Raw genomic sequence first — 22,290 nt, forward strand, 5'->3', positions numbered from 1 at the left:
GTAAGTCTCCTCACGACTTACGTATTAAACCTTATACTAACGTGAGTCAGCCGCCTCACGCCACCAAGTCTCCACTCACTTGATGTACCACACGATGAGATTCCGAATTCCGGGGTTCAAATTTCCATTCGCTCCTACGTTCACTCACTCAAATACACTTTGGTTTTTGTTTTGTTTTCTGTACAGAAAATTATCATTCATTCAGATAAGCAGTTTTACTCCCAGAGACAATACAGTAAATAAGAGTTTTATACTAAACTTTGTTTTTATACAAAATTTCTTTAGAAATTGGGTAGTTTGGTGCTATTGTAGCGTGGCTACTGTCCCACCTTTAAACTAAACGTACTATTGTGTAATTTGTACTTAGCGACCGTATTCTTACGCAATTTGCGTAAACGCGACCGTGCTTACGCCGCGTGTGCAGTTCCGTACTTTGTCCGAGACACGTGTACAAAACCGTACGTCCGCAATAGCACAAATCATACAATTTCTGTAAATGTGAGCAATATTAACTCTAATTGCTCACTTAACACGCCACACAGTTTCTTTCTGTATTAACCTTTATGCAGAACTGCGTTTGTGTCTTTACGCTTACTTACTCTAGCAATAATCAATAATTTAAATGATATGATTCAGATTGGATAGCTATCTTGCAGAACATACACTGATATAAATATACACACAATTATAATATTATATATATGTATCATTCACTGGTCTCCTATGAAACTCATTTACCCATTTAGTGCTTCTAATTTGCATATCAATGCTGTGTGCTTTTGGCTGCCTGTAAACGTGGTTTTCACTGCTAAGAAAAAGAAAAAGCATTTACACAGGTTAATTTGCATTTCAATGGCTATCTTATAGCAAGCAGAGTTAACTGAATCCTATAGGTAGAAGGGAAAAAAAACAAAAAAAACTTTGTTTTTTTTAATCTGTGTGTACTTCTTACATCAAGTATTCATCTCACTATTAACTTTCACTAAGCCCCATTGAAACTATTTGTAATTGACTATGGCATGGGTTAAATAAATGCATTGGTAACTCATTAATTGTTTCATGTGACCAAGGAAAGCTAATTATTCTTGAGCAGACTGAAAATCAGCCATTTAGAAAAATGACCTTCCCAAAATGGCCGCTGCTCCTCCCCCTTCCACGTCCATGAGGGTTACACAAAATGGTGGACAGGCCATGTGGTTAGTCCAAAATGGAGGACAGACCATGCGGCTTCCTTTGTCACAAAGAAATCACACACCATGCAAGCACCTGAAGTTATTTTAGGCCTGAGTTAAACATAAAAACTATATCAATGCTATGCAGCAACTTTTAAATGTACTTTTAACCCTACTTAACAGATAAGCAATCCAGTCTGAATCAAACACAATATGACTTATTTGAACCTTGTTTTGCAACAATGTGAGAGAGTATGCAAAGAGTATGGGTGCTGTGTACGCTTTTTGGCGCCCAGAAAAAAATTAACAGATTTTAAATCACTTTTTTCCTGCTTACCGTACGAGTTCTACCAGCATCTCTACAAACCATACAGAGCAGACTCCATCTAATCAGCAATTAAGTAGGGTTTTCAGTGTCTCCACCGACCAAGAAAAGGATACTTAGGATCCCTGTCCACCCTTATGCTGATAGATTAAGTCTGCTTGTGACCTATTAAGCAGTAAAAAAGTGGAAAACCGGATGATGCCCCCAATTGATAATGCTGATTATCTTTACAGGAATGAAAGCTATACCTTAAACACACCTTAAATACACTTTAAACCTCTAGCCGCTGCGGCCGCTATACTTAATTCACACTACGCACCTTTTACGCTATTAGCGTAAAAGGGTTCCGTAGTGTACGGACTTTGCGTACACACGCCGCGCTGACGGTACAAAGTACTCACAGCGCATACACACCCAGAGATACACTTTAAACCTTCTACAGCAATGCTATGCAATAATAGTACACTTTAAACCTTAGCAGGGCAATGAGGACACAACACCAATTGTGATTTTACCGCTGGGTTCCGACACCACAGTGGATTATTTCTGAAAGTGGGTTTACAATACAAATTCTACACTACAATACAAAACAATATAACAGAATAATGGCTACAGTCAATGTACATACGTGAGTGGATTCGCTTGCGCAACCCGGCTGGTCCCCGGTAATCTGATAGATAACTTTGTGAGTCTTGTGTGTGGCCAGGTTGCAGCAGGCTTTACTTATACAATTCTTCCAAAAGCAATACAATGGATACTGTAATCCCTTTGTCCATTGGACACAGGAATGCACCTTTACAGTACAGGAGAGGTCATAGGTTGATTTGAAAAGGTAGGCGATGTCTTTACCAACTGCTCTTGTGGGTGGTCTCCTCTGGATTCCCGCCGCATACATAATATACAGTAAATACAGTTTATATCTATATTCTGCTTCTGCACATAACTATCCGCAGGAACATGCGATCTTCCGCAGACCAACGCCGGAATGTTACCCTTAAAATACCCTACAGCTGCATACCAAATACCACCTTATAACCTTAGTCTGTCCCCTCTTATCCTGTAAAGGTGAATCCCTTTGTTCTGCAACTATTTAAACAGCTATAACATTCTGATGTGGTGCAAGGAGACTATGTGTACATTGTGCACTATTTGGATTAAATATGTAATGTGTTCTGATGGCCCTCCATGCGTACACAAACTCTGCCGTAAATACCCATACCACGCGCCGATGCGCAGGACCGCGGGAGCGACCATACGCAAAGTGCGTACATGTGCACGCACTGCAGAACAAGTGCACGCGCAGTGGGCATGTGTGTGCAGTTTGTACGTGATGTGTGTTCTGTAATATTTTTCAACTTTGACACATGTATCTCACACATATTGCTATCCCTATATTCTGTACCCTGAAGGTGGGGGCTGAGTGCGTCAGGATCCTATATATATATATATATATGGTTTTTCACAGGATATACTGTTTGGTATTTTTCTCTGTGTTTTTCAGTCACCTTTTATCACTTAAATTCTCTGTTTGTGATCTGCATTGCAATCACACTCCACAGGGTTTTTTTTGTCAGGTACTGTGTCTGGCTATATTGTACTGTTATGCCCTAGGGCTTCATTCGCCAATAATGTCTGCGTCACAGGCCGGGAGATCCGTGGCTGATCCTACATCATGCAGTGCTGACGCCGCAGATTTATCTGAGGAAATTATTCCAGCTGCGGGTCCAGGTATTGGGAGTTCTGTACTCCTCGGTCAGCCTGCAGCATAGGTGGCACACCAAGACCCACCTTGGGCTGCTTTTTCTAATATACTGACTACGGTAGTAATGAGACTTGCGCCCCCTGTGGGACCTCCTGTACCTGTACAATCACATATTGGGGGTCTTTCCGAGTTGATCGCTAGCTGCCGTTGTACGCAGCGCAGCGATCAGGCTAAAAAATTGCATTTCTGCGCATGCGTACGGGCCGCAGTGCACACGCGCAATGTACTTTCACACAAAACTATGCAGTTTCACACAAGGTCTAGCGACGCTTTTCAGTCGCAATGTTGATCGTTGAATGATCGACAGGAAGTGGGTATTTCTGGGTGGTAACTGGCCATTTTCCGGGAGTGTGCTAAAAAACGCAGGCGTGTCAGGCAAAAACGCAGGCGTGCCTAGGGAAACGGGGGAGTGGCTGGCCGAACGCAGGGCGTGTTTGTGACGTCAAACTAGGAACCAAGCAGACTGAATTGATCACAAGGAAGGAGTAGGTCTGCAGTTACTCTGAAACTGCTGGAAAAAATTTGAGCACTATTCTGCTAACCTTTCGTTCGCACTTCTGCTAAGCTTAGATACACTCCCAGAGGGCGGCGGCTTAGTGTTTGCACTGCTGCTAAAAGCAGCTAGCGAGCGATCAACTCGGAATGAGGGCCATTGACCCTGTTGTAAATCCACCATGGGTGGATACTCTGTCGACTCAGTTACAGCATTTAAATCAGACTTTGGTCAAACAAAAGCCTGACCCTCGCCCTCCTAGGACCAAAGGGTCATCTAAGCGGGCCATTTCTTCCTCACAATCCATGCATGTTTCGGATACTTCATCCGATGAAATTGGCATATATACTGACCCATCAGATGTTCCTGACCTCTTGGAGGCTATAAAACTGATTCTTCAGATTGATGATGAACCTGAACCTCCAGATACGTCTAAGAAACCTGATAAGTTCAAACGTCAGAATGTTACTAAATTAGTTTTGCCACATTCTGATAATTTAGTTGACATACATCAGGAATCCTGGGAGTCTCCAAGAAATAAATTCTCCCTGTCTAAAAAGATGTTAGCTCGTTATCCCCTTGCTGCAGAGTTAAGTAAAAATTGGGAAACACCGCTGCCAGTGGACTCACATGTCGCGCGTCTGGTGGTGTCTTCTACTCTGCCTGTCACTACCGTTATCTCTCTGAAGGAACTGACGGATAAGCGTGTGGAGGGTTGTTTGAAGTCTATTTACACTCTTGCGGGTGCCGTACATAGACCCACTATAGCAGCTTCCTGGGCTGCAAAAACTATTGAAGCCTGGGTTCAAGCTGTTGAAGTGGAGCTACCTCCGAATTTTTCTGATAATGCTAGACAGTGTCTTTCATATATTACCACAGCCTCTCATTACATTCAGGAGGCGGCCTCTGATGCCGGTGTGCTGGCGGCCAAAGTGTCTACTACGTCCATTCTGGCTCGCCAGATTCTGCGTTTGCTGTCCTGGTCTGTGGATCTGGACTCTAAAAAGACCTTGGAGGTGATCCCTTTTTGGGGAAGATCTGAACAAGATTGTTGCTGACTTAGCATCTGCTAAAACTGCATGTCTGCCGAGTACTAATCCTTCGGCTCCGAAGGCTAAGAGTACCTCCTTTCGACCTCCAAGTAAAGCAAAGGGTCAGGTGTACCCGAAAGAGGCTCGCACTTCCAAAACCTCTAAGCCCAAACCTAAACGTTCCTGGGCTGCCTGTCAGCCTTCTTCCAAACCAGACATGCCTGCTGCATGACGGAGTGGGCCTCCCCCTGGGGGATCCCAGGGTGGGAGGCCGACTTCTGCGGTTCACTCAGGTGTGGTTACAGACCACTTCAGACTCCTGGGTGAGGAAAGTTGTCACTTACGGATACGCCATCTCTTTTAAGAAATGTCCCCCTCGACAGTTTTGCTCGACAAATATCCCTTCGGATCCGTTGAAAGCTAGAATCCTACATTTAGTTGTACAATCCCTCCGAGACACAGGAGTGATAGTGCCGGTGCCTCTTGCTCAGAGAGGCAGGGGGTACTATTCAACGCTGTTCTTATTTCCGAAACCAAATGGATCCTCCAGGCCCATTCTCAACCTCAAGTTTTTGAACAAATTTGTGAAGGTATCCAAATTCCGTATAGGAAACTCTTCGCTCTATTGTTCTGGCCTTGGAACCCAAGGACTATATGGTATCCCTGGACATACAGGATGCTTACCTACATATACCTATTGCCATGTTGCATCAGCAATATCTGTGGTTTGCTATTGGCAATCTACATTATCAGTTCCAGCTCTCGCCTTTTGGACTGACCACGGCTCCGCGAATCTTCACCAGGGTCATGACGGCCCTTCTCCGCCGTCAGGGTGTCAGGATCCTACCATATCTGGACGAATTGTTGATCTTGGCAAACTCCCCAGGCGTTCTCCTCCTTCATCTGGAATGGACGGTCCAAATCCTGCAAGCCAACGGGTGGCTCATCAACTGGAAGAAGTCCTCACTGGTCCCTGCTCAGAGCATGGTGCACCTGGGGGCGTTACTGGACAAACACAACCAACGGTTGTTCTTGTCTCCGACGAAGGTCCTGAAACTTCAGGAAAGGATAAGATGCTTCCTGTCTCGCCCACGTGTGTCGATACACTCGACGATGCAAGTACTAGGCCTCATGGTGTCTGCTGTCGACATGGTAGCGTACGCTCAATTTTATTCTCGCCCTCCTACAGCGGTTAATCCTTTCCAAGTGGGACGGCCTGCCTCACCGGATCAGGTCTCACATGATTTCCTTGACTCCGGAAGTTCGTCTGTCTCTGAGCTGGTGGCTCCAGGACCAACAATTGAGCAGGGGTTGTCCCTTCTGGATTTCCAACTGGGTCCTCCCAACGACGGATGCCAGTCTGCGGGGTTGGGGCGCGGTGTTGGAGCAACACTCTCTTCAGGGTCAGTGGACTAGGGAGGAATTTCTCCTTCCGATAAACATTCTGGAGTTGCGGGCAGTGTTCAATGCTCTGAAATTGGCCCTGCCTCTGGTAGAGAGCAGGCCTGTTCAAGTACAGTCTGACAACGCCACCACAGTGGCGTACATAAATCATCAAGGCAGTACTCGAAGCCGCATGGCAATGTTGGAAGTGTCAAAGATTCTACTATGTGCGGAACGCCATCTGCCAGCCATATTGGCAGTGTTAATTCCGGGGGTCCTCAACTGGTAAACGGACTTCCTCCGTCATCAGTACGTACACGCTGGAGAGTGGATTCTTCATCCGGAAGTCTTTCAACTCCTAGTGCACAAGTGGGGCCTACCAGATGTAGATCTGATGGGATCCTCAAGCAGCGTTCGTGGCTGCGCTGGCAATTCCATGGAACTTTCGGTTGCCGTCTGTGTTCTCTCCAGTGTCACTCCTGCCCAGGGTAATAAGGAAGTTCAAGCAAGAAGGAGGAATATTACTTCTAATCGCTCCAGCGTGGTCCAGACAGCATTGGTTCTCAGACCTGAAGGGTCTCTCGATGGAGCGTCCTCTTCTTCTTCCGCAACGCCCAGACCTCCTCGTTCAGGGCCCTTGTGTCTACCAGGATCTGGCCTGACTGGCTTTGACGGCGTGGCTCCTGAAGCTTCAGTCCTGAGTGCAGCTAAGAATTTTGATGCATACAAATACAGTCCTGCCAAACGTTTGGCTTTTCTGCAACTGGGCCTGGACTTAGGCCTTCTTTTGGCCTCCCTCAAGATCCATATTTCAGCCTTGTCAGTATGGTTTCAGAGAAAAATTGTGTCGCTACCTGACGTTCATACTTTCACTCGGGGTGTTTTACGGATTCAACCTACCTATGTCCCTCCTGTGGCTCTTTGGGATTTGTCAGTTCTGGATGCGCTACAAGAGTCTCTGTTTGAACCTCTTGAGTCTGTGGACCTTAAATGGCTTACACTTAAGGTCCTTGCTTTCTATTGCCTCTGCTAGAAGGGTTTCAGACTTGGGTGCTTATCCTGTCGGTCACCCTTTCTAATTTTTCACCGTGACCGTGCTGTTCTTAGAACTCACCCTGGTTATCTGCCTAAGGTGGTGTCATCTTTCCACCTTAACCAAGAGATTGTGGTTCCGGCCTTTATGTCCTCTAAAGAACGGTCTTTGGATTTGGTATGGGCTCTCCTATATATGTGAAGAGAACCGCCTCTCTTAGGAGATCTGATTCTCTCTTTGTCCTTTTTGGTTTTCACAAACATGGCTGGCCTGCGAATAAGCAAACCTTGGCCAGATGGATTAGAATGGTGATTGCACAAGCTTATGCGCAGGCTGGACTTCCAGCTCCTGCTAATATTAAGGCCCATTCTACTCGGTCTGTTGGACCTTCTTGGGCGGCCCGCCATGGCGCGTCCCTAGAACAATTGTGCAAGGCGGCTACGTGATCCTCAGTGAACACGTTCATTAGGTTCTATGCCTTTGATACTTTTGCCTCCCAGGATGCTTCCTTTGGATGCCGGGTTCTTGTGCCCGCTGCAGTGCGTCCCTTCCCTTGAGGAACTGCTTTAGAAAAGGAGATTTATGGTAAGACTTACCATTGTTATCTATTTCTGCGAGGTACACTAGATTCCACAGGGCGCCCACTCTGATGCACTTAGCTTCTTTGGGTTTGTATGGCATTAGCTGCTGGTACCTTCTCCTGTCGTGAGAATGTGGTTCTCTGTGGCTACTAACTACTGTCGTCTGTTTTACCTGCTACTGCATTAGACTGGTTAACAAAATTGAGCTCCAGTACCTGGAGGCGGGGATATAGAGGAGGCGGTGCAGTGCATCCTGGGAACAGTCAAAGCTTTAGCCTGTTGGTGCCCCTGATCAAGATCCAGCTCTACACCCCCATGTTATTCCCTGTGGAATCCAGTGTACCTCGCAGAAAGAAATTTAACAAAGGTAAGTCTTACCATAAGGCTCCTTTTTATATATATATATATATATATCTGGGTAGTGACCGTAGCCCTGGGTGGGAGTGTAGCCTATTAGTCTCAATTCAATCCTATCCTATCCTGTTGTCTGATAGCTCCGGAGACACCACACCTCCCGTCAATCAATGTTACCTCGGAGCGCTGATGGAACACAGCTCTTGTGGACATGCAAGCAGCAGCCCTCACTTAAGTGGTCAGATTTTCCACTTGTGTGATATGCAAATGTAGACTATAAAAGATATTTTATTGTCACTAAAGAAAATGAAACCTTACTTGCTATGCTGTCCCATTCACAAAGTGTCACCCCTGACCAAGTATGGCCGCTGACTAAATGCAAATGAGTTTTAACCAATTACATGTTCAGCTGTCTAAGATATTATGCCTCTAGGTGAACTAGAACAACATATGCATGAAATGCAAGAAAAGCATGCTAAAGAACTCAAAAAGGCACAACTAGAAATCATGAGACTGCGTCAGTACTTTAACAGTACGACTAAGGCACGGGAAAAAGAAGAGGAAACAAAAGAGAGGTTGAGTGCTGCACTGGAGTTTGAATCAATGACTAAGGTACATGAAAATATATGTTAGACTGACAACTATGTGAGCATGCACACTGTATTTGTTAGGAATGGTTTGAAACGTAGGGCGGACCAACCCTCTGTGGGGATGCGGTCAAGATCCCGCCGGACGGAATCCCGGCGGTTGAAATACCGACGTCGGAATCCCGACCGGCACAATCCCGACATATTCTCCCTCCGTGGGTGTCCACGACACCCATAGAGGGAGAATAAATTAGTGTGCCGAGCGTGGCGAGTGAAGCGAGCCCGCAAGGGGCTGCGTTCCGCTCGCCACCCCTGTCGGGATTGTGTGGTCGGGATTCCGGCGTCGGTATTTCGACCGCCGGGATCCCGTCCAGCGGGATTTAGTACTGATCCCCCCCCCCCTGTGGGTGGGTTTATCTGAAGAGGCAGATTCTGTTTTTCAGTAATGTTAAATTAGTCATTATGGTTTCTTTTTCATTCACTAGGGGCCCCTGGAGTACTCTTGGGATATGGATGGGGCGTTAACAGGGATAGGCACATTTAAATATTGAAATGTGTAATCCTCCACCCTCTCCATGCTCCCATCATGCACCAGTGTTTTTTGTGCCTAGCCAGGGATGGCACGTTCTGGAACAGCTCCAGACTTACTTTTATGTTTTCTTCAAAATACTTTTATTTTTTCTCTATCGTCCTAGTGGATGCTGGGGTTCCTGAAAGGACCATGGGGAATAGCGGCTCCGCAGGAGACAGGGCACAAAAGTAAAGCTTTCCGATCAGGTGGTGTGCACTGGCTCCTCCCCCCACGACCCTCCTCCAGACTCCAGTTAGATTTTTGTGCCCGGCCGAGAAGGGTGCAATTCTAGGTGGCTCTCCTAAAGAGCTGCTTAGAGAAAGTTTAGCTTAGGTTTTTTATTTTACAGTGAGTCCTGCTGGCAACAGGATCACTGCAACGAGGGACAGAGGGGAGAAGAAGTGAACTCACCTGCGTGCAGGATGGATTGGCTTCTTGGCTACTGGACATCAGCTCCAGAGGGACGATCACAGGTACAGCCTGGATGGTCACCGGAGCCGCGCCGCCGGCCCCCTTGCAGATGCTGAAGTAAGAAGAGGTCCAGAATCGGCGGCTGAAGACCCTTGCAGTCTTCTAAAGGTAGCGCACAGCACTGCAGCTGTGCGCCATTTTCCTCTCAGCACACTTCACACGCAGTCACTGAGGGTGCAGGGCGCTGGGGGGGGGGCGCCCTGGGAGGCAAATGTAAACCTATATACTGGCTAAAAATACCTCACATATAGTCCCCAGAGGCTATATGGAGATATTTAACCCCTGCCAAACTTCACTAAAGAGCGGGAGACGAGCCCGCCGGAAAAGGGGCGGGGCCTATCTCCTCAGCACACAGCGCCATTTTCTCTCACAGAAAGGCTGGAGAGAAGGCTCCCAGGCTCTCCCCTGCACTGCACTACAGAAACAGGGTTTAAACAGAGAGGGGGGGCACTAATTGGCGATATAAATATATATATAAAGATGCTATTAGGGAGAAACACTTATATAAGGTTGTCCCTATGTAATTATAGCGTTTTTTTGGTGTGTGCTGGCAAACTCTCCCTCTGTCTCTCCAAAGGGCTAGTGGGTCCTGTCCTCTGTCAGAGCATTCCAGGTGTGTGTGCTGTGTGTCGGTACGTGTGTGTCGACATGTATGAGGACGATGTTGGAGGAGGCGGAGAAATTGCCTGTAAGGGTGATGTCACTCTCTAGGGAGTCGACACCGGAATGGATGGCTTATTTAGGGAATTACGTGAGAATGTCAACACGCTGCAAGGTCGGTTGACGACATGAGACGGCCGACAAACAATTAGTACCGGTCCAGGCGTCTCAGAAACACCGTCAGGGGTTTTTAAAAAAACGCCCATTTACCTCAGTCGGTCGACACAGACACACACGGACACTGAATCCAGTGTCGACGGTGAATAAACAAACGTATTCCTCATTAGGGCCACACGTTAAGGGCAATGAAGGAGGTGTTACATATTTCTGATACTACAAGTACCACAAAAGATGGGTATTATGTGGAAGTGAAAAAACTACCTGTAGTTTTTCCTGAATCAGATAAAATAAAATGAAGTGTGTGATGATGCGTGGGTTTACCCCGATAGCAAATATTGGCGTTATACCCTTTCCCGCCAGAAGTTAGGGCGCGTTGGGAAACACCCCTTAGGGTGGATAAGGCGCTCACACGCTTATCAAGTGGCGTTACCGTCTCCAGATACGGCCGCCCTCAAGGAGCCAGCTGATAGGCAGCTGGAAAAATATCCTAAAAAGTATATACACACATACGGTGGTTATACTGCGACCAGCGATCGCCATCAGCCTGGAGATGCAGTGCTGGGTTGGCTTGGTCGAATTCCCTGACTAAAAATATTTTATTGATATAGAGCATTTAATAGGATGCATTCTATATATATACTGTATGCGAGATGCACAGAGGGATAATTGCACTCTGGCATCAAGATAAGTGCGTTGTCCATATCTCCCAGAAGATGTCATGGACACGACAGTGGTCAGGTGATACAGATCCCATACGGCACATGGAAGTATTGCCGTATAAAGGGAAGGAGTTATTTGGGGTCGGTCCATCGGACCTGGGGGCCACGACTACAAAATCCAACCTTTTTACCCCAAGTTACATCTCAGCAGAAAAAGACACTGTCTTTTCAGCCTCAATCCTTCCGTTCCCATGTGGGCAAGCGGGCAAAAGGCCAGTCATATCTGCCCAGACATAGAGGAAAGGGAAGTAGACTGCAGCAGGCAGCCCCTTCCCAGGAAAAGAAGCCCTCCACCAGTGGGGGGGTGGTCTCAAGAGTCTCAGCGCGCAGTGGGATCACTCGCAAGTTGACCCCTAGATCGTACAAGTATTATCCCAGGGGTACAGATTGGAGAGTCGAGACAATTTTTCCTCGCAGGTTCCTGAAGCCTGCTTTACCAACGGCTCCCTCCGACAGGGAGGCAGTATTGGGAAAAAAATTCACAAGCTGTATTTCCAGCAGGTGATAATCAAAGTACCCCTCCTACAACAAGGAAAAGGGTATTAGTCTTCCACACTATATTGTGGTACTGAAGCCAGAAGGCTTGGTGAGACATAGTCTAAATCTGAAATCTTTGAACACTTACATAAAAAGGTTCAAATCAAGATGGAGTCACTCAAAGCAGTGATAGAGAACCGGAAAAAAGGGGACTATATGGTGTCCCTGGACATCAAGGATTACCTCCATGTCCAAATTTGCCCTTCTCAACAAGGGTACCTCTGGTTCGTGATACAGAACTGTCAATATCAGTTTCAGACGCTGCCGTTGAATTATCCACGGCACCCCGGGCCTTTACCAAGGTAATGGCCGAAAAGATGATTCTTAAAAGAAGAAAGGCGTCTTAATTATCCCTTACTTGGACGATATCCTGAAAGGGGCAAGTTTCCAGAGAACAGTTGGAGGTCGGAAAAGAACTATCTAAAGTAGTTCTACGACAGCACGAGTGGATTCTAAATATTCCAAAAATCGCAGCTGTTTTCCGATGATACGGCTGCTGTTCCTAGGAATGATTCTGGGCATAGTCCAGAAAGAGGTATTTCTCCTGGAGGGGAAAGCCAGGGAGTTATCCGACCTAGTCAGAAACCTCCTAAAACCAGGCCAAGTATCAGTGCATCAATGCACAGGAGTCCTGGGAAATATGGTGGCTTCTTACGAAGCGATTCCATTCGGCAGATCTCACGCAAAAACTTTTCAGGGGGATTTGCTGGACGAATGGTCCGGATCGCATCTTCAGATGCATCAGCGGATAACCCTGTCTCCAAGGACAAGGGTGTCTCTTCTGTGGGGGCTGCAGAGTGCTCATCTTCTAGAGGGCAGCACATTCAGCATTCAGGACTGTGTTCTGGTGACCACGGATGCCAGCCTGAGAGGCTGGGGAACAGTCACACAGGGAAGAAATTTCCAAGGAAGTGTGGTCAAGTCTGGAGATTTCTCTCCACATGAATATACTGGAGCTAAGGGCAATTTACGATGCTCTGAGCCTAGGAAGAACTCTGCTTCAAAGTCAACCGGTGCTGATCCAGTAGGACATCATCATGGCAGTCGCCCACGTAAACAGACGGGGCGGCACAAGAAGCAGGAGGGCAATGACAGCAAGAATTCTTCGCTGGGCGAAAGATCATGTGATAACACTGTCAGCAGTGTTCATTCCGGGAGTGGACAACTAGGAAGATTTCCTCAGCATGAATGAATTCCACCCGGAAAAGTGGGAACTTCATCTGGAAGTTTCCACATGTTTGTAAACCGTTGGGAAAGACCAAAGGTGGTTATGATGGCGTCTCACATGAAGCGCCAGGTCTAGAGACCCTCAGGCAATAGCTGGGACGCTCTGGTAACACCGTGGGTGTACCAGTCGGTGTATGTGTTCCCTCCTCTGCCTTTCATACCCAGTGTATGGAGAATGATAGGAAGGAGAGGAGTAAGAACTATACTCGTGGCTCCGGTTTGGCCAAGAAGAACTTGGTACCCGGAACTTCAAGAGATACTAGAAAGGATCTTGATTCAGCAAGAATCATGTCTGTTCCATGACTTACCGCAGCTGCGTTGACGCCAGGGCGGGTGAACGCCGGATCCTAAGGGAAAAAGGCATTCCGGAAGAGGTCATCCCTACCCTGGTCAGAGCCAGGAAGGAGGTGACCGCAAAACATTATCACCGTTTAGGTGAAAATATGTTCCATGGTGTGAGGCCAGGAAGGCTCCACGGAAGAATTTCAACTAGGTTAATTCCTACATTTCCTGCAAACAGGAGTGTATATGGGTCTCAAATTGGGGTCCATTAAGGTTCAAATTTCGACCGGTCGATTTTCTTCCAGAAAGAAATTGGCTTCAGTTCCTGAAGTCCAGAAGTTGTTAAGGGAGTACTGCATATACAACCCCCTTTTGATGTCTCCAGTGGCACTGGGCGATCTCAACGTAGTTTGGGATTCCTAAAATCACATTGGTTTAAACAACTCAAATCTGTGGATTTGATATATCTCACATGGAAAGTGACCATGCTGTTGGTCCTGGCCTCGGCCAGGCGAGTGTCAGAATTGGCGGCTTTATCTCATAAAGCCATATCTGATTGTCCATTCGGACAGAGCAAAGCTGTGGACTCGTCCCCAGTTTCTCCCTAAGGTGGTGTCAGCGTTTCACCTGAACCAGCTTATTGTGGTACCTGCGGCTACTAGGGACTTGGAGGACTCCAAGTTGCTGGATGTGGTCAGGGCCCTGACAATATAGTTCCAGGTCGGCTGGAGTCAGGAAATCTGACTTGCTGTTTATCCTGTGTGCACCCAACAAGCTGGGTGCTCCTGCTTCTAAGCAGACTATTGCTCGTTGGATTTGTAGTACAATTCAGCTTGCACATTCTGTGGCAGGCTTGCCACAGCAAAAAAATATGTAAATGCCCATTCCACAAGGAAGGTGGGCTCATCTTGGGCGGCTGCCCGAGGGGTCTCGGCATTACAACTCTGCCGAGCAGCTACGTGGTCAGGGGAGAACACGTTTGTAAAATTCTACAAATTTGATACCCTGGCAAAAGAGGACCTGGAGTTCTCTCATTCGGTGCTGCAGAGTCATCCGCACTCTCCCGCCCGTTTGGGAGCTTTGGTATAATCCCCATGGTCCTTTCAGGAACCCCAGCATCCACTAGGACGATAGAGAAAATAAGAATTTACTTACCGATAATTCTATTTCTCGGAGTCCGTAGTGGATGCTGGGCGCCCATCCCAAGTGCGGATTATCTGCAATACTTGTACATAGTTATTGCTAACTAAATCGGGTTAGTGTTATTGTGAGCCATCTTTTCAGAGGCTCCCCTGTTATCATACTGTTAACTGGGTTCAGATCACAGGTTGTACAGTGTGATTGGTGTGGCTGGTATGAGTCTTACCCGGGATTCAAAATTCCTCCCTTATTGTGTACGCTCGTCCGGGCACGGTGTCTAACTGGAGTCTGGAGGAGGGTCGTGGGGGGAGGAGCCAGTGCACACCACCTGATCGGAAAGCTTTACTTTTGTGCCCTGTCTCCTGCGGAGCCGCTATTCCCCATGGTCCTTTCAGGAACCCCAGCATCCACTACGGACTCCGAGAAATAGAATTATCGGTAAGTAAATTCTTATTTACAACACAGTCCCTTCCCAGCTTACTAAGAAGCTTGGGTCCGGGGCTGTGTGCTGCTGACATGCAGCAAAAGCTTGTTGGCGCTTAAAGAAGAAGCCCCGCCATAGACCTTTTATCAGCTTTAGCTGATGGAGATGGTCGGAGCTTACAGAGGAGCCCCGACATATACCTCCAGGCACAGGGACCTCCGTTTATTACTGTGCCGATTCATTGCCTGCGGTGCCACTTCAAAAGAGCTTCTGTAAACAGGGCAGCGCTGCTTCATGTGGGGCTGCAGTCTAGGCGGTGCTGTTCCACAGTGTTACTGACGGATGCGGCGCTGCTTCACGGTACATGTGTGCACATAGCTTGTGGCACTGTAGGGGTGTCAGTAGCGCTCACAGGACCGTGGTAATAACGAGTGGGCTAATAAAGCTGTTGCCCATTCCAGCAGATGCCCGATCCCCGCAGTGAGCGGCAAGGCGGCCATGGGATAGCTGGGTTCATACGCTCCCTGTGGTATTTTAAGGGCTATTAAGCCTAAGAGGCAATATATGTTTTGCAGTAACAGCATGCATGCATAGTAAAGGGCTTTTAAGACTAGGAGACAGTAAGAGACATGACACTACATACAGCATGTGTGATCACTGGCTCTGCTATGCAAAGGTTTAGAATATATGTAATAGCTGCTAATGCTGTTCCTGTCTCTGCAATACATGTTATGCAATGACATATCAACATATGTTTAAGCATTCATATGTATGTGTATTTAAAATGTACAGGCACATGGTGTGGAACTTCCTGCTTCTTGCAGGAACTTTGGGGTCGGTCCTACTAAACACGGCCACCGGAGGGGACAGGGGTGTTAGTAGGTTCAGTGAAGCACCAATTTATAACACATAGTTTTGTAACAGGGTGCGGTGCACTCGGCTTACACACACTTCAGTGATTTTTACTGAGTTGTGTGGACATTTGTTTCACTGTATTACTGTCTGTCTGTGTGCATGATGATTGGAAAAGCAAATGCAAAATCTTGAAAGCAGCTTGTCTGTGATAATTGTGATAATGTGTTACATGATGGAACTTCCACTTGCACAGTATGTCTGGCAAATTCGGGTCCAACTTAAGATCTCTGCCCTGATCCTCCTTGGGCTATGATGGCAGGTGTGATGGCTAATTTGGTGTCTATTTTGTCCGCGGCATGGAAGGACCGTGAGTCGGCAAAATCTGATGCAAGGTCAGTGCCATCTGAATAGCCAGAATGGCCTCAGTATATTATTGGAACTTTGCATGATTTACAAAAGTCCATGAATAGTCCAAAACCTCACAGTAGTCATCGTATGTCTAATAAATTACCTATTTCGTCGATTTTACAATCTGACGTTTTTATGCCAGACCTTGGTTTTCTGAAAAATAAGAAGAAAGTTGGCCAGGAACCAGATAGTGACGACATGCAGATTCCTGGTCAGTCATTGAGATTCTCATCAGGGCTGTACGCCAGGTGTTAGATTTCAGAGACGGAAGAGCTTCTGTAAAAAGATGAGGTTTCATTTGTTAATAGACAAGGGCAACTGTGTGTTGTTGTTTTTTTTGGTGTTTTTTTTTTTTCAGATTCTTTTAATACACAGTTGACAGAAGCATGGCAAGATCCAGATAACGGTTTTCAGTGCCAAAACGGTTTCTGTCTATTTACCCTTTTCTATACTCTATGATGGCTAAATGAGAAAATCTGCCACCAGTGGATTTTTCATTTTCCAAACTTCCTAAAAAATTAACAATTCCTGTTCCAGGTCCATGCTAAACATCAATGCGGTTTTTCAAAACTGGAAGCAGTTCTGCAGACCGTTTTCAGTCCATCTATACAGCAGCAGGTGTTGCTTAGACCTGCTTTATTTGGAGTTTGGGTTAACAAAGCTGTAGTAGCATGGGCAAAACAGCTCAGGTTAGGCCTACAACAGAGTCCTTCCTCTGACCAGTTTATTCTTTAACCGATCACAATTCTGTATTGGCTGAGTTTTTAGTTATGGCATCTATGGATGTTTGACAAATCAGTTTGCGGATTTCAGCTTCTACTATTGTGGCCGTAGAGTGCTTTGGTTGTGTTCTTGGCAGGCCGAGGCAGAGTCAAAGCGGGGAATAGAAGTGCTCTCTTATACTGGCAATATTTTATTTAGTCCTGAATTGGACAAATGGATTTCTAAAGGTGCGGGAGGAAAATCTCTTTCTCTAACGTCCTAGTGGATGCTGGGGACTCCGTAAGGACCATGGGGAATAGACAGGCTCCGCAGGAGACTGGGCACTCTAAAGAAAGATTAGGTACTATCTGGTGTGCACTGGCTCCTCCCTCTATGCCCCTCCTCCAGACCTCAGTTAGAATCTGTGCCCGGCCAGAGCTGGGTGCTCCTAGTGGGCTCTTCTGAGCCTGCTAGTAAAATAAAGTATTTGTTAGGTTTTTTATTTTCAGTGAGCTTCTGATGGCAACAGACTCACTGCAGCGAGGGACTGAGGGGAGAGAAGCAAACCTACCTGTCTACAGCTAGGTTGCGCTTCTTAGGCTACTGGACACCATTAGCTCCAGAGGGTTCGAACACAGGCATCTGTCCTCGATCGTCCGTTCCAGGAGCCGCGCCGCCGTCCCCCTCGCAGAGCGAGAAGAACAGAAGCTTGAAGACGGCGAAAACGGCGGCTGAAGACTCCTGTCTTCATTTAAGGTAGCGCACAGCACCACAGCTGTGCGCCATTGCTCCCAGCACACTTTCACACTCCGGTCACTGTAGGGTGCAGGGCGCTGGGGGGGAGCGCCCTGGGCAGCAATTGCAGTACCTTTTTGGCATAAAATACATATATACAGTCAGGCACTGTATATATGTAAAAACCCCCGCCATTTTTTCACACAGAAAGCGGGACAGAAGCCCGCCGCTGAGGGGGCGGGGCCTTCTTCCTCAGCACACCAGCGCCATTTTCTATTCACAGCTCCGCTGGAAAGAAGCTCCCCAGGCTCTCCCCTGCAGTATCCAGATACACAAAGGGTGAAAAGAGGGGGGGGGCACATAAATTTAGGCGCAAATTTGTATATACAGCAGCTACTGGGTAAACACTGAGTTGTAGTGTAATCCCTTGGTTATATAGCGCTGGGGTGTGTGCTGGCATGCTCTCTCTCTGTCTCTCCAAAGGGCCTTATGGGGGAACTGTCTTCAAATAGAGCATCCCCTGTGTGTGTGGTGTGTCGGTACGCGTGTGTCGACATGTCTGAGGTAAAAGGCTCCCCTAAGGAGGAGATAGAGAAAATATGTGTGTGAGAGGGTGTCTCCGTCGACAACGCCGACACCTGTTTGGATATGTGTAAGTGCTGAGGTGAATTTATTGCACAAAAGATTAGAGAACAGACAGGAAATCTACCCATGTCTGTCCCTATGTCACAGAGACCTTCAGAGTCTCACAATGCTCACTATCCAAAATAATAAACACTGATATCGACACGGAGTTTGACTCCAGTGTCGACTACGATAATGCAAAGTTACAGCCAAAATGGCTGAAAGGTATTCAATATATGATTATTGTAATAAAAGATGATTTGCATATCACTGATGTCTCATTTGTCCCTGACACAAGGGTACACATGTTAAGGGGAAGAAAGCTGAGGTAAAATTTCCCTCCTCTCATGAGGAAAAAGGGCGGGAATCTCCAGACAAGAAACTGCAGCTTCCCACAAGGAATTCTCAGGCAGTATCCTTTCCCGACTAGGGCCAGGATGTGATGGGAATCTTCCCCTAGGGTGTCACGTTTGCCCAGACGGTAGCACTAGCTGTTCTCAGGGATCCTGCAGATAGCGTGCACATTCTAGTACACAAGTGGGTTCACTCCCTGTTAGATCCCTGGGCGATCGATATTGTGTCTCAGGGATATAAGCTGGACTTTGAGAAGATGCCCCCTCACTGACGGCCCTGCCGGCTTCCCCCCACGAGAGGGAAACAGTGTTAACTGTAATTCACAAATTGTATCTTCAACAGGCGGTGGTCAAGATTCCCCTCCTTCAACAAGAAGGGGGTTATTATTCGACCATGTTGTAGTCCCGTAACCTGACGGTTCGGTCGGACCCATATTGAATTTAAAATCCCTGAACATATACCTGAAAAGGTTCAAGTTCAAGTTGGAATCGCTAAGAGCGGTTATTGCAAGCCTGAAAGGTGACTCTGGACATAAAGGATGCATACCTTCAGGTCCCCATTTATCCACCTCATCAGGCGTACCTCAGAATTACGGTACGGGATTGTCATTACCAATTTCAGAGGTTGCCGTTTGGTCTCTCCACGGCCTTGAGAATGTTCACCAAGGTAATGGCGGAAATGATGGTGCTCCTGCAGAAGCAAGGTGTCACTATTATCCCGTACTTGGAAGATCTCCTCATAAAAGCGAGATCAAGAGAGCAGTTGCTGAACAGCGTATCACTTTCTCTGGAAGTGTAACGGCAACACGGCTGGATTCTATATATTCCAAAGTCGCAGTGGGTTCTTACAGCTCATCTGCTTCTCCTAGGCATGATCCTAGACACAGACCAGAAATGGGTTATCTCCCGATAGAGAGAGCTCAGGAGCTCGTGACACTGGTCAGGAATCTATTAAAACCAAAACAGGGATCAGTGCATCACTGCACTCGAGTCCTGGGAAGGAGGGTGGCCTCATACGAGGCCATTCCCTTCGGCAGGTTCCATACGAGGTCCTTCCAATGGGACTTACTGGACAAATGGTCCGGATCACATCTTCAGATGCATCGGTTAATTACCCTATCCTCCAGAACCAGGGTGTCTCTCCTGTGGTGGCGGCAGAGTGCTCACCTTCTCGAAGGTCGCAGATTCGGCATTCAGGACTGGGTCCTGGTGACCACCGATGGAAGCCTCCGAGGGTGGGGGGCAGTCACACAGGGAAGAAATTTCCAGGGGCTGTGGTTAAGTCAGGTGACTTGCCTTCACATCAACTAAGGGCCATATACAACGCCCTAAGTCAAGCGGAGATCCTGATTCGCGACCAACCGGTTCTGATCCAGTCAGACCGCAGTGGCTCATGTAAACCGCCAAGGCGGCACAAGGAGCAGGGTGGCGATGGTAGAAGCCACCAGAATTCTTCGCTGGGCGGAGAATCACGTAAGCGCACTGTCAGCAGTGTTCATTCCGGGAGTGGACAACTGGGAAGCAGACTTCCTCAGCAGGCACGACCTCCACCCGGGAGAGTGGGGACTTCATCAGGAAGTCTTCACGCAGATTGCAAATTGGTGGGAACTGCCACAGGTGGACATAATGGTGTCCTGCCTCAACAAAAAGCTAAAAAGGTATTACGCCAGGTCAAGGGACCCTCAGGCGATAGCTGTGGACGCACTAGTAACACCGTGGTGTTCCAGTCGGTCTATGTGTTTCCTCCTCTTCCTCTCATACCAAAGGTGCTGAGAATTGTAAGAAAAAGAGGAGTGAGAACAATACTCATCGTTCCGGATTGGCCAAGAAGGACTTGGTACCCAGAACTACAAGAGATGATCACAGAGGACCCATGGCCTCTGCCTCTCAGACAGGACCTGTTGCAACAGGGGCCCTGTCTGTTCCAAGACTTACCGCGGCTGCGTTTGACGGCATGGCGGTTGAACGCCGGATCCTAACGGAAAAGGGCATCCCGGATGAAGTGATTCCTACGCTGATAAAAGCTAGGAAGGATGTAACAGCTAAGCATTATCACCGTATATGGCGAAGATATGTTGCTTGGTGTGAGGCCAGGATGGCCCCTACAGAGGAATTCCAGCTGGGTCGATTTCTGCACTTCCTACAGTCAGGTGTGACTATGGGCCTGAAATTAGGGTCCATAAAGGTCCAGATTTCGGCCCTATCCATTTTCTTTAAAAAAGAACTGGCTTCACTGCCTGAGGTTCAGACGTTTGTAAAGGGAGGGCTGCATATTTAGCCCCCATTTGTGCCACCAGTGGCACCTTGGGATCTTACCGTTGTGTTGGATTTCCTGAAATCCCACTGGTTTGAACTACTTAAGACCGTGGAACTAAAGTATCTCACGTGGAAAGTGGTCATGCTGTTGGCCTTAGCATCTGGGAGGCGTGTATCAGAATTGGCGGCTTTATCATGTAAAAGCCCTTATTTGATCTTCCATATGGACAGGGCAGAATTGCGGACTCGTCCCCAATTTCTCCCAAAGGTGGTATCATCGTTTCATTTGAACCAACCTATTGTGGTCCCTGCGGCTACTCGGGACTTGGAGGACTCCAAGTTGCTGGAAGTAGTCCGGGCTTTGAAAATATGTTTCCAGAACGGCTGGAGTCAGGAAGACTGACTCGCTGTTTATTCTGTATGCACCCAATAAGCTGGGTGCTCCTGCTTCAAAGCAAACTATTGCTCGCTGGATCTGTAGCTCGATTCAGCTGGCTCATTCTGCGGCTGGATTGCCGCATCCAAAATCAGTGAAAGCCCATTACACAAGGAAGGTGGGCTCTTCTTGGGCGGCTGCCCGAGGGGTCTCGGCTTTACAGCTTTGCCGAGCGGCTACTTGGTCGGGTTCAAACACTTTTGCAAAGTTCTACAAGTTTGATACCCTGGCTGAGGAGGACCTTGTGTTTGCTCATTCGGTGCTGCAGAGTCATCCGCACTCTCCCGCCCGTTTGGGAGCTTTGGTATAATCCCCATGGTCCTTACGGAGTCCCCAGCATCCACTAGGACGTTAGAGAAAATAAGAATTTACTCACCCATAATTCTATTTCTCGTAGTCCGTAGTTGATGCTGGGCGCCCGTCCCAAGTGCGGACTTTCTGCAATACGTGTATATAGTTATTGCTTAATAAAGGGGTTATTGTTATGAGCCATCCGTTGAGTGATGCTCAGTTGTTGTTGTTCATACTGTTAACTGGGTAAGGTTATCACGAGTTGTACAGTGTGATTGGTGTGGCTGGTATGAGTCTTACCCTGGATTCCAAAATCCTTTCCTTGTAATGTCAGCTCTTCCAGGCACAGTTTCCCTAACTGAGGTCTGGAGGAGGGGCATAGAGGGAGGAGCCAGTGCACACCAGATAGTACCTAATCTTTCTTTAGAGTGCCCAGTCTCCTGCGGAGCCCGTCTATTCCCCATGGTCCTTACGGAGTCCCCAGCATCCACTACGGACTACGAGAAATAGAATTACCGGTGAGTAAATTCTTATTTTTCCTACCGTTGGCTGCATCATTACCTAAAAGGAAGATACTCTGGACCAGTGTTCAGATCATTTAGACCTCAGTCCTTTAGAGGCCGGCCTCAACAACAACCGTACGAGGTAGAGGCCGTGGTTTTAAAAAAACACTAGCCGTCTTCAATAAACAAAGCCAGCTTACGAACCAAAGGCATAATGGGCTTCCAGCCCATCTCGGATCTTCTATTATAGGAGCA

General features: G+C 47.4%; 1 protein-coding gene across 6 annotated transcripts in view; it reads left to right on the forward strand.

Annotated features, from left to right (window-relative positions):
- CCDC150 (coiled-coil domain containing 150) overlaps positions 1 to 22,290 on the forward strand; it is a 389,117-nt gene that overhangs the window by 109,673 nt on the left and 257,154 nt on the right. For all 6 annotated transcript variants that reach the window (XM_063916595.1, XM_063916594.1, XM_063916598.1 and 3 more), the window contains exon 4: positions 8,568 to 8,746. In XM_063916595.1, coding sequence (XP_063772665.1) covers positions 8,568 to 8,746 — 179 coding nt within the window. The remainder of the gene's footprint in view (positions 1 to 8,567; positions 8,747 to 22,290) is intronic.

This window comes from Pseudophryne corroboree, chromosome 4 (assembly GCF_028390025.1).
Source record: "Pseudophryne corroboree isolate aPseCor3 chromosome 4, aPseCor3.hap2, whole genome shotgun sequence".
NCBI lineage: Eukaryota > Metazoa > Chordata > Amphibia > Anura > Myobatrachidae > Pseudophryne > Pseudophryne corroboree.